At 42.4% G+C, this 12,455-nt stretch overlaps 2 protein-coding genes across 6 annotated transcripts in view; both read left to right on the top strand.

Annotated features, from left to right (window-relative positions):
* spag17 (sperm associated antigen 17) overlaps positions 1-12,455 on the top strand; it is a 319,678-nt gene that overhangs the window by 204,273 nt on the left and 102,950 nt on the right. For 4 of the 5 annotated variants that reach the window (XM_073045386.1, XM_073045384.1, XM_073045387.1 and 1 more), the window contains 4 exons: positions 83-196; positions 2,687-2,738; positions 8,813-8,909; positions 10,385-10,438. In XM_073045386.1, coding sequence (XP_072901487.1) covers positions 83-196; positions 2,687-2,738; positions 8,813-8,909; positions 10,385-10,438 — 317 coding nt within the window. The remainder of the gene's footprint in view (positions 1-82; positions 197-2,686; positions 2,739-8,812; positions 8,910-10,384; positions 10,439-12,455) is intronic. The other variant, XM_073045385.1, reaches the window with a different exon arrangement.
* On the top strand, positions 3,642-5,870 carry LOC140727419 (general transcription factor II-I repeat domain-containing protein 2-like). The gene is made up of 3 exons (XM_073044700.1): positions 3,642-3,851; positions 4,104-5,313; positions 5,845-5,870. The coding sequence occupies exons 1-3, from the start codon at positions 3,642-3,644 to the stop codon at positions 5,868-5,870; spliced, it is 1,446 nt and encodes a 481-aa protein (XP_072900801.1).

The raw sequence follows: 12,455 nt of genomic DNA, 5'->3' as shown, positions 1-12,455 counted from the left end.
ATCTTTATTTTAGCGAAGTATTATTACAATTTCGATATTAGTCCTAAATTTTCTAATATTTTGATCAATAATGTAATTGTAGGAATACATAGAACGTGTTCTGCAGAAGGAGCAAGTGTTAAATGAAATGAGGCTTAAGGAGCCACGTAATGAAGAAGAGGTTGCCCGCGCTGCCAATCTGCTCAAATTGGTTCTGGTATGAAACTACAGTTATAACTTGAGACAGTTCAGCAAATAAAGTCTATCATTCAAAAGTAATTATGGTATGGTATAAAGCTTATCTATGCTTTATGTAGGACAATAGATTTTAGAAACAAATACTAACCTGGGTTGGATGCAACATCAATTCACCAGAATATGGCCTGTGTATAAATTTGCTATTTTTCCTTGAGGTCAAGGAGTCAACTAATTAAACTGCTTAAAATGCTAAATGGATTTGATAGTATAAATGCAGCAGAAAATTACTCTGGCAGGGAAATCCATAAGATTATAAAAATAATGTTAATCCTAATATTAGAGCCAGGCCACTTAGGAGTAAACTTAGAAAATGCTGTTTTACAAAAAAAGGTAACGGTAATCTGGAGCACTCTTCTCAAAGGTTGTCTATGGATATTAGAGAAGTCAAATTTTTCACAAATTCTTTTTCAAGAGAATGCATCAAGTGATGAGCAACAAACATGGGCAAAAGAAGTTTTGGTACAAATAACACAAGTTCTCAAAATATGTAAAGCAACTTGGGTAGTCTCATCCTTCCCAATCAGCTCAGAGGTTTGGTGTAATTTTTATTTATTTTTTATTAATTTATGGGATGTGGGCATCACCAGTTTAGCCAGATTTATTGCCCATCCCTGGTTGTCCTTGAGAAGGTGGTGAGAAGGTGGTGATGAGCTGCCGCCTTGAACCACTGCAGTACGCCCACAGTGCTGTTAGGGATCTCCATGACTTTGACCCAGTGACAATGAAGGAACAGTGATATGTTTCCAAGTCAGGATGGTGAAAGATTTGGAGGAAGTTTTCCAAGGTATTTGATGTTCTCGTCCTTCTAGATGGTAGTGGTCGTGGGTCTGGAAGGTGCTGCCTTAGGAACTTTGGTGTGTTGTTGTAGTGCATCTTGTAGATAGTACACACTGCTGCACCTGTTCATCAATGGTGGGGGGATTGGATGCTTGTGGAAGGGGTACCAATCAACTGGGCTGTCTTGTACTGGATGGTTTCAATCTTCTCAAGTGTTGATGGAGCTGCACTCATCCAGGCGAGTAGCAAGTATTCTAGTACACTCCTCACCTGAACCTTGTAGATGGTGGACAGGCTTTGGGGAGTCAGGAGGTGAGTTACACACCGTAGGATTCTTAGCCTTTTCCTGCTCTTGTAGTCACAGTGTTTAAATGACTAGACCTGTTCAGTTTCCTGTCAATGGTAACCCCCAGGATGTTGATAGAAGGGGATTCATTGATGGTGATGCCACTGAATGTCAGGGAACGATGGTTAGAGCCTCTCTTGTTGGAGAAGGTCAGTTCTTGCCACTTGCATGGCTTAAATGTTACTTGCCACTTGTCAGCCCAAACCTGGATATTGTCCAGGTCCTGCTGCATTTGGGTATGAACTGCTTCACTATCTGAGGAGTCACAAATGGTGCAGAGCATTGTGCAGTCATCTGTGAACATCCCCACTTCTGACCTTATGACGGAAGGAAGGTCATTGATGAAGCAGCTGAAGATGGTTGGTCCTTGGACACTTCCCTGAGGAGCTCCTGCAATGGAGGGTTTCCCCCTAATTCCCATTGACTCGATTTTATCTAGGGCACCTTGATGCCATACTTGGTCAAATGCTGCCTTGATGTCGAGGACTATCACTGTCACCTCACCTCTGATATTTAGTTGTTTGGACCAAGGAGGTGATGAGGTCAGGAGTTGAGTGGCCTTGACGGAACCCAAACTGGGCATCTGTAAGCAGGTTAGCACTGTTGATGACCCCTTCCATTACCTTCCTAATGATAAGAGTAGGCTGAGAGGGCAGAAATTGACTGGATTGGACTTGCCCTGTTTCTTGTGTACAGGACATACCTGGGCAATTTTCCATATTGCAGGGTAGTAATAAATTGTCATTATTTTCTCTACAATTGGTGGTGTCACATGCCCTGTTTAGCAAGACGTGCAAACTATTTTGACTTAAAGTTTGGCATAATTTAGCATTTAGTGTCTTTGATGCTATAGGAGAGACATGAATTGATTTACTTCAAAACAGGTTAATGTTTTGTGTAATTGCAGCAAAATTGCCTTTAGCCAGTTACATTAGTCATACTCCCAGTTTCAGAGAGCAAAACTGAAACCTGGTTTGATGCAGCAGAATAATTTTGTGTTATTGCTCTTTTCCATCAGTGATCCTTCTCCATTTCTCGTGAATCTGTTTCTTTGTAAATGTCCAAATCTGCTGTAAATCACTAGTATAGAGCCAATGTGCAAACACATGTCTTCCCACATGAGAGGAAGAGAACAAGGTTAATGTTAGAACATAAATTTTTATCACATTTTATTACAGAAGAGTGTTGTTACTAAATGTATATTGATCTTGGATCATGAAAATTTATGTTCTTCTCACTTTATGTCACACCCCTATGTAGCATATCTTGTTTGCATTTTATTTCTATTTGACATTTTTGCATAAATAATGCCTTTGTTCTGTACAGTCTTTACCTGATGATGAGCTATGTCAAATGGAAGAGAAGGAAGCAAATAAAGGTACATTTCTGAGTGTCTACGTGACAATTGTGGAGTTTTTGAATAGTTAGCTGAGGAGATTTGAACAAATAAGTATTTATTCTGCTGTAGCATTCTTTACTTGAAACATAATTGAATAGTATTTTGAATAGTATTTTTGATTATGCTACCAAATCAGGTACTTGATAACTGGAAACTTATTTCAAGTTGTAACTTATTAGCAGAACAGATTCTGCAGATGCTGGAAATCTAGAGTAACACACACAAAATACTGGATGAACTTAACAGGTCAGGCAGCATCTATGGAGGGGAATAAATGGACAATGTTTCAGGTCAAGACCCTTCGTCAAGACTAGAAAGGAAGAGGGAAGAAAGCTTCTTGCCCCCTTCCTTCAACAGTGCTCAGGACACTCAATACCTGACAGAACAAAGCAGCCTATTTCACAGGCACCTCATCCTCAACTATTCACTCACCACACTATACACTTTGAACCTTGAGTCATGGTGAATTGCTGCAGGGCATGCTTTAGATCATATATGTCAAACTCAAGGCCCGCGGGCCAAATCCGGCCCGCGGTGGAATTATCTTTGGCCCGCGAGATAATATCTAATTACTATTAAAGCTGGCCCCAGTAATCGAAGCGCCTATGGCGTATGATATGGCTAATGCTGAGTTTATTCAGGTACCAGGTTTTCAGGGTTTTTAGTGTTTATTCGGTTTCCCTGGTTTATTTCCTGAATATCATTAATGAATAAATTTTTTTTCTATTAGAGCTGGCCCGCCGGTATATTGCATGCACCACTAATACTACAAATCCCACAATGCACTGCCAGTGCATTGCTCGCGCTTGCCTTACTCTCTCATCAGCATCCTTATGGCGCTAGTCACGTGTGGTCAACTTTCAGCTATCCCTCACCCCAAAAATGGCTGAACGAAAGGTGGACTTTGAAAACAGGGGTTTTCAAGGCAGGTGGGAGGCAGAGTATATGTTCGCAGATATAAAGGGCAAACCTGTTTGTCTTGTGTGCGGAGACGGTGTGGCTGTAATTAAAGAATATAACGTAAGACAACACTATGAAACGAAACACCACGACAAATACAAGCATCTGGACAAGAAACAGAAGCTCCAGAAGGTAGAAGAGTTGAAAAGAAGTCTGGCGTCACAGCAGGCTATGTTTACAAAAGCCAAAACACAAAGTGAGGCTGCTGTAAAGGCTAGTTTTATTGTGGCAGCAGAGATTGCTAAATCAGCCCGGCCCTTTACCGAGGGAGAATTTGTTAAAAACTGCATGATGTAAGTTTGCGACGTCGTGTGCCCAGATAAAAGGCAAGCATTTTCAAATGTGAGCCTGAGCAGAAACACCGTTGCTGACTGTGTATGTGAGCTTGCCACCAATCTACAACAACAACTGGTGGGGAAGGGAAGAGATTTCATCGCATATTCCCTTGCTGTGGATGAGAGCAGGGACACTTCTGATACTGCCCAATTGTCAATTTTCATTCGTGGAGTGGACTCAAGTCTGTGTGTAACAGAGGAACTTTTGGGATTAAGAACAATGCATGGCACAACTACTGGAAAAGATCTCTTTGAAGAGGTATCCAATTGTGTAAATATAATGAGGCTGCCTTGGGATAAACTTGTGGGACTGACGACAGATGGAGCGCCCGCAATGTGCGGTCAAAAGAGTGGATTGGTGGGCAGGATCCGGGAGAAGATGCGGGAGGAAAATGGCGCAGGTGAGCTGACAGCTTATCACTGCATCATACACCAGGAATCGTTGTGTGGCAAAGCCTTGAAAATGGAACATATAATGAGCACCATAACACGAGCAGTTAACTTCATAAGAGCCAAAGGTTTGAATCACCGCGAGTTCAAGTCGTTTCTGGAGGAGTTGGGTTCAGAATATAATGATTTGCCCTATCACACAGAGGTGCGATGGTTAAGCCAAGGAAAAGTGCTGAAAAGATGTTTCGAGTTGCGTGAGGAGATCTGTCAGTTCATGGAAAGCAAAGGGAAAGACACAACAGAGCTCCAGGATAAAAAGTTGCTTTGTGAAATGGCGTTTCTGTGTGACATCACGAGCCATCTCAATGCGCTCAACCTGCAGCTTCAGGGGCGGGGTCGTGTGATCACAGACATGCACGCTGCAGTGAGGGCTTTTAAAACCAAGCTGCGCCTGTGGGAGACGCAGATGCAGCAAGAAAACTTGAGCCATTTTCCGTGTTGCCAAACTATGAAAGAGCAGGTTTCTACCGCAGTGTTCCCACGTGCAAAGTTTGCTGAAAAACTTAGCATACTTGGTGCCGACTTCACACGGCGATTTGCCGACTGTGAAACCCAAAAAAGCAGGTTTGAACTGCTCAGTAATCCATTTGCAGCTGACGTGGAAAGCGCACCAACCAACATACAAATGGAGCTGATTGAACTCCAATGTAGTGACACACTCAAGGCAAAGTATGACTCGGTGGGCGCTGCACAGTTTCTACGTTTCATTCCCGACACAATGCCCCAGCTGCGTACCCAAGCTGCTCAAATGCTCTCTATGTTTGGCAGCACATATCTGTGTGAACAACTATTCTCTTTGATGAAGATAAGCAAAACATCACACAGGAGTCGTCTTTCTGATGAACACCTTCACTCAATTCTGAGGATTTCCTCAGCTCAGAGCCTGACTCCAAACATTGATGAACTTGCATCCAAGATGAGATGCCAAGTATCTGGCTTAGACTAGTGTGAATCACAGAGTGTTGGCCTGTGGAAAAATGTTTTCATTAGAAATTACTCCGGAAAAGCTGCAGATAAAGCCATAAGAAATAAATGCAACTGATTTTTTATTTATTTAATGTTCAATGTTGTTTTTGTAGGCAATAACCTAAGCTTTGTTAGTTCCAGGATAATATGTGTAATAAATTCATTTCAATAAGTTTTGCAATAAACGCTGAACCAGTCCGGCCCTCGACTTGTACCCATTTTTAAATTTTGGCCCACTGTGTATTTGAGTTTGACACCCCTGCTTTAGATGATTCACTAATGCATCACCATCAATACAAATACAGAATTAATATATTTTGGAATAAACCAAAAGCAGGGAAATGAAAGTTCTTCTTTATTTCATTATGTTCCAGGATTTACATTGATGGCGGATCAATAAATGGCAATCACATTTTTGATGGGATTCTTAACAGTGCAACCATTATTTTTCCTCTTTCTCAACTCAGCTAACATCTGCCCAATAATGACATAATATCAATTGTAAAAATAATCACGTCTGGAGGAGGAATCCATAGATTTTTATATTTTTGCTGTTACTAGTTCCCTTTGCTATTAAAAAAAATTAAAGCAAGCAAATTTTGCAGCTATTTTAAATCAACTGCTGGTAATAGCAACAAATATAATTTGACACACAAAATGCTGATGGAACACATTTTGATAGGCCAGGCAGCATCTATAGGGAAAAGCGCTGTCGACGTTTTGGGCCGAGATCCTTCATCAGGACTAACTGAAAGGAAAGATACTAAGAGATTTGAAAGTAGTGGGGGGAGGGGGAATGCGAAATGATAGGAGAAGACCGGAGGGGGTGGGATGAAGCTAAGAGCTGGAAAGGTGATTGGCGAAAGTGATACAGAGCTGGAGAAGGGAAAGGATCATGGGACGGGAGGCCTTGGGAGAAAGAAAGTGGGGGGTGAAGCACCAGAGGGAGATGGAGAGCAGGCAAACAACTAAGTATGTCAGGGATGGGGTAAGAAGGGGAGGAGGGGCATTAACGGAAGTTAGAGAAGTCAATGTTCATGCCATCAGGTTGGAGGCTACCCAGCCGGTACATAAGGTGTTGTTCCTCCAACCTGAGTTTGGATTCATTTTGACAATAGAGGAGGCCATGGATAGACATATCAGAATGGGAATGGGACGTGGAATTAAAATGTGTGGCCACTGGGAGATCCTGCTTTTTTTGGCGGACCGAGCATAGGTGTTCAGCGAAACGGTCTCCCAGTCTGCATCGGGTCTCACCAATATATAAAAGGCCACACTGGGAGCACCGGACGCAGTATACCACACCAGCGGACTCACAGGTGAAGTGTCGCCTCACCTGGAAGGACTGTCTGGGGCCCTGAATGGTGGTGAGGGAGGAAGTGTAAGGGCAGGTGTAGCACTTGTTCCATTTACAAGGATAAGTGCCAGGAGGGAGATCGGTGGGAAGGGATGGGGGGGGGGGGGGACGAGTGGACAAGGGAGTCGCGTAGGGAGCGATCCCTGCGAAAAGCAGAAAGGGGGGGGAGGGAAAAATGTGTTTGGTAGTGGGATCCTGTTGGAGGTGGCGGAAGTTACGGAGAATTATATGTTGGACCTGGAGGCTGGTGGGGTGGTAGGTAAGGACAAGGGGAACCCTATCCCGAGTGGGGTGGAGGGTGGATGGGGTGAGGGCAGATGTGCGGGAAATGGGAGAGATGCGTTTTAGAGCAGAGTTGATGGTGGACGAAGGGAAGCCCCTTTGTTTAAAAAAGGAAGACATCTCCTTCATCCTGGAATGAAAAGCCTCATCCTGAGAGCAGATGCGGTGGAGACGGAGGAATTGCGAGAAGGGGATAGCCTTTTTGCAAGAGACAGGGTGGGAAGAGGAATAGTCCAGGTAGCTGTGAGAGTCTGTAAGCTTATAGTAGATATCAGTAGATAGGCTGTCTCCAGAGATGGAGACAGAAAGATCAAGAAAGGGGAGGGAGGTGTCGGAAATGGACCAGGTAAATTTGAGGGCAGGGTGAAAGCTGGAGGCAAAGTTAATGAAGTCAACGAGCTCAGCATGCGTGCAAGAGGCAGCGCCAATGCAGTCGCCGATGTAGCAAAGGAAAAGAACCAGGTAAATTTGAGGGCAGGGTGAAAGTTGGAGGCAAAGTTAATGGAGTCGACGAGCTCAGCATACGTGCAAGAGGCAGTGACCAGGTAAATTTGAGGGCAGGGTGAAAGTTGGAGGCAAAGTTAATGAAGTCTTTTCCTTCGCTACATCGACGACTGCATTGGTCTTTTCCTTCCCTTCTCCAGCTCTGTATCACTTTCGCCAATCACCTTTCCAGCTCTTAGCTTCATCCCACCCCCTCCGGTCTTCTCCTATCATTTTGCATTTCCCCCTTCCCCCACTACTTTCAAATCTCTTACTATCTTTCCTTTCGGTTAGTCCTGACGAAGGGTCTCTGCCCGAAACGTCGACAGCGCTTCTCCCTATAGATGCTGCCTGGCCTGCTGTTTTACACCAGCATTTTGTGTGTGTTGTTGTTTGAATTTCCAGCATCTGCAGATTTCCTCGTGTTTGCTCTTGAAATATAATTTGAATTGGAATCAGGTTTATTATCACTGATATATGTCATGAAATTTGTTTTGTGATGACAGTATAATGCAAGACATAAAATTACTGTGTGTTACAAAAAATATATAAATAAACAGTGCAGGAGAAGAAAGGTGAGGTAGTGTTCACTGACCATTCCGAAATCTGATGGGAGAGAAGAAGCAATTCCTAAATTATTGGCTGTGGGTTTTCAAGTACCTCCTCCCTGGTTGTGATAATAAAAAGCAATCTGTCCCAGATGGTGAAGGTACTTAATGACGGATGCACCTTCTTGTGGCACCGCGTTTTGAGATGTCCTCGATGATGCAGAGGCTTATGCCTCAATGGAGCTGGCTGAGTCTACAACCTTTTGCATGCTCTTTCTCCTGCGCATTGGGGCTTGCATACCAGGTACTGATGCAACAGTCAGAATGCTCTACACCCTATAGCTGTAGAAATTTGCTGGAGTCTTTGATGACAAACCACAGCTGCTCAAACTCCTAATAAAGCATGTGTGTTAGGTGCCTTCATCATGATTGTACCAAAGTGTTAGGTCATGCCAACGTTAAGTGCAAGGTTGTTGTGTGACACTATTCAACCATCTGAAATTTCTCTCTCCTGAATGCCTCTTCCATGACATCTGAGATGCTGTTAACAACATTGGTGTCATCGGCAATTTTATAGATTTCATACAAATATATTGGTATGATGTAATAAGCTTGATGGTCTACATAGTTTCCAAGCATCTTATACTTCTATTATATGTTATGTATACACAGTTGATGTAGCTTCAATTTATGAGGAGGCTATATCATCCACTTTCCAGAATGTATCTGAGAAGTACACATGTGAATGGATTGAAGCAGACTCAGAGAGGTATGTCAATGCAATGTTTACAAAATTTTTTGCTATTTATTTCATTATCTAGACTACACAGGTGTTACCAACTGCCTTAGATGGAGTTATATATCCAAACATATCCACCTAGTGATGTAGTGGGTGATTAGAGTGAAGCAGTTTTCTTTTACAAGAACAAAAAAGCACTCAGGATATTCTTTCTGCCATTAAAGACAATCAGTGGCAAAATTTCAACAGCAGCACAATTGTCAAAATTCTGCCTTTGAACATCTACTAAGCTAATATCTTCAGCCTTAAAGCAACTAGATGTATAAAAAGATAAAAACAATGAAAAAATTAAATATTTATACAACAGTCACTTAACAATTCATAGAAGAATAATGGCCTAGGAGGATGCCATTGAACACTTCAAATCGATGCTCACTATCTGCAAGAGTAGTACAGCTAGTCTTACACACTCTCTATTCTCTTTAGCCCTCATTACATTTTCTTTCAAGTTTTGATCCATTTCTGAAAGCCTTGATTGAATGTGTCACTATCCTGTCAGACAGTGTATTCCAGATGTTAACCTCTTGCTGTGCAATTAGGCTTTTCCACATCTCTTCTTGGTTCTTTTACCAATCACTTAAAGCTGTTTTATTTGGTTCTAGAACCTTCCATTAATGGGAAAGTTCTCTCTATCTACAGAGGTTAGTGTCCCCATTATTTTAAATGCAATGCCATCACTCCATCTTTTGCTATGAGAGCCAATTCCAGTGTCTCCACCGTTTTCTGTAACATAAGTGTCATATCCCTGGAATTTTTTTCCATAATTATTTCTCTACACTTCTCCATCCCTCACATTCTTCGCAAGGTGTGACCAGAATAAATACAGTTCAAATTTTATCTCTAATTTTGTATTCTGTAAAGAATGGTGAAGAAAGTATGCCTTACAAAGCAAAGTAACTACTTCTAGTGTCAATATCACAATGTGTATTATGAAGTGCATCATAAACTTGATGCCTAATCACAGACTAAGTATGTGAAACTTTTTAAGCCTGAAATTTCTCAAAACAAAGCAAGCAATTCCACTGGGAATTTCCAGTGTTTCCTCTGTAACGTGAGGAGGTTTGGACTGGACTGATCAAGTTGGAGTGACTTTTTTGCAGCTGTCAGCTAAAAGACTCATTCAAGTAAAGAATGGATATAGAAAGGTGGTAATCAGGTCATTTGGCAAGTTATTGCAATTATTTCTAATATGTACTAATTAGTGACTTCTTCATAATATGTTATTTGCTCTTCTTATGGCACTATTTCATGTTCTGCCAGTAACTCTAAAGATTATTAAGTATCTCAATGTTCAAGGTTCAAAATAAATTTATTATTGAAGAACTTAAATGTCACCATATACTACCTTAAGATTCAAGACTCTAGATCCTAATGAAAATTACTTGTATATGAATAAGTCAGTGACTTTCATAATCTATGTATTTATTTCTCTTGTGTCTCTGCAGCAACCAAAAACGTATCTCTGCATCTCGATGGCCACAAACAATGGAACAATACAGGTAATTATAAACTAAGAAAAATTCAAATTTATAACTCCTGATGAATACTGTATATCAAAATAGAGAAAAGTGACTTATATACTTTTTATCATATTTAACATTTTATATTTCATGGTTTTCTATTCTAACAGCAGATTAATATATCATTTAGCAAATTCATGAGCCATCACTCAAGTAATGCAATGCTTTCAACACTGACCCGCACAAACTCCAGTGTCGTGGTGACATTTCTAATCAGAATAATTGCATAACCTTCCCTCTGATGGCCTTGAAAGGGAAGAAGGATTTCTGTGGATTAATGAGAACAGCAGCAGCAGTTCAAGGAGAAACTTTGTAATACAGCCCACTGGTAGATACAGAAATCTTCATGCACTCCCTCGACAGCCAGTTTACACCATATGTAAAGATTTTTGTACACTTCATCCTACATCCCACCAAAAACATACACCTACACATGCCATCAAAGGAAAATATCTTACATAGCTTGTCAAAAACAAAGTCACTCAAAGCAACAACCCATAAACAGCACATCCTGGAATTTGAAGAGGATTCAGTTGCTGTGTCATAGATCCTCAATCATTTTGATCACAGACCGAAATAGTGTACAAGGTTCCTGAATCAAGCTTTGATGCTAAAGAAATCCTTTCATGCATTAACTTGGTACGTAAAGGTGTTGGAGAAAGGTTGGCTGATGTTGATTGGTTGGGGGTAGAATGGCTTAAGCTAAAAGGGAATGGGCATTGCTGGTCAGATGGGGTTACAATCAATAGGTGTGCAGCTGTCAGTCACAGAACTGGCAGTCAACAATGTAGTCATTGGTCAAGGGATTAGGGTATAAATGACTTGAGTATATGTTCTTTTGTTGGAGGATGGCCAGGGTGTTAGTTGAACCGGGAGGAATAATGATGAATAATAGTGGTGAGTGTAATGCCTGCATAGGAGGCTGGCTATTAGACTGGGAAACAACTGTCAGTCGAGAGATTTTAAGACTGTTATGAGTGATGAACAGACTTGATGGATAATGGGGTACAGAGTTAACCATCCCCCCCGAGAAACACGAACTATTACTGTTGCTATGCTGACCATGAGAAAGAGACGAAAAACAGGCAAGAACATCTGTGACAGATAAGAGAGAGGGGGAAATTGCTGATTAACTGTATTGTGACTCCTTTTCAAATTATTTACTGTTTCGCTGCAAGGACAATAGTTTGCTCATAAACATTCCTCAGTGGACTGAAGGAGTGGCCTTATTTGATGGACACAGTCATTTAGGAGTGATGGATAGCTGAGTCCCCGTTAGTAGGGATAAAAAGACAGATCTGGAGAGACACCCTTCAGACACGCCAGTGGACACTGAGTGTTGGAACCTACAAGAAAGGTGGGGGCTTCGAAGTCTGAACCAGGAGGTCGGTCATTAAGGCTATCAGGGTAAAAGCAGGGCCGGTGGGGACTTGTGTGTGTGTCCACTCATGCCAGAGTGACGAGTCCACCACAGAAGAACGGTCTAGCAGAAGGACGGAGAGGTCATAACTGAATGACCACACCGATACGATGGATTAAGAAAGCAAAGGAAGGTTTACCTGACTGTAGCAGTTACATCTCTCTCTCTCTCTCTCTCCCTCCCTCTTTCTCGCTCTCTCCCTCTCTCTCTCTCTCTCTCCCTCTCCCTCCCTCTCCCTCCCTCTCCCTCTCTCTCTCTCCCTCTCTCTCTCTCTCTCTCTCTCTCTCCCTCTCTCCCTCCCTCTCCCTCCCTCTCCCTCCCTCTCCCTCCCTCTCCCTCCCTCTCTCTCTCCCTCCCTCCCTCCCTCTCCCTCTCCCTCTCTCTCTCTCTCTCCCTCCCTCTTTCTCTCTCTCTCCCTCTCTCTCTCTCTCTCCCTCTCCCTCTCCCTCTCTCTCTCTCCCTCTCTCTCTCTCCCTCTCTCTCTCCCTCCCTCTCCCTCTCCCTCCCTCCCTTTCCCCCCCTCTCTCTCTCCCTCCCTCTCTCTCTCCCTCTCTCTCTCCCTCTCTCTCTCTCTCT

This window comes from Hemitrygon akajei, chromosome 5 (assembly GCF_048418815.1).
Source record: "Hemitrygon akajei chromosome 5, sHemAka1.3, whole genome shotgun sequence".
NCBI classification, from domain to species: domain Eukaryota; kingdom Metazoa; phylum Chordata; class Chondrichthyes; order Myliobatiformes; family Dasyatidae; genus Hemitrygon; species Hemitrygon akajei.
This window is presented reverse-complemented; position numbering and strand designations above follow the sequence as displayed.

Coding starts and splice junctions, on each gene's coding strand:
- LOC140727419 (XM_073044700.1), top strand. CDS start 3,642: ATGGCTGAACGAAAGGTGGACTTTGAAAACAGGGGTTTTCAAGGCAGG. Junction 3,852..4,103: donor AGAAACAGAAGCTCCAGAAG/GTAGAAGAGTTG, acceptor TGTGTATGTGAG/CTTGCCACCAATCTACAACA. Junction 5,314..5,844: donor ATTCTCTTTGATGAAGATAA/GCAAAACATCAC, acceptor ATTATGTTCCAG/GATTTACATTGATGGCGGAT.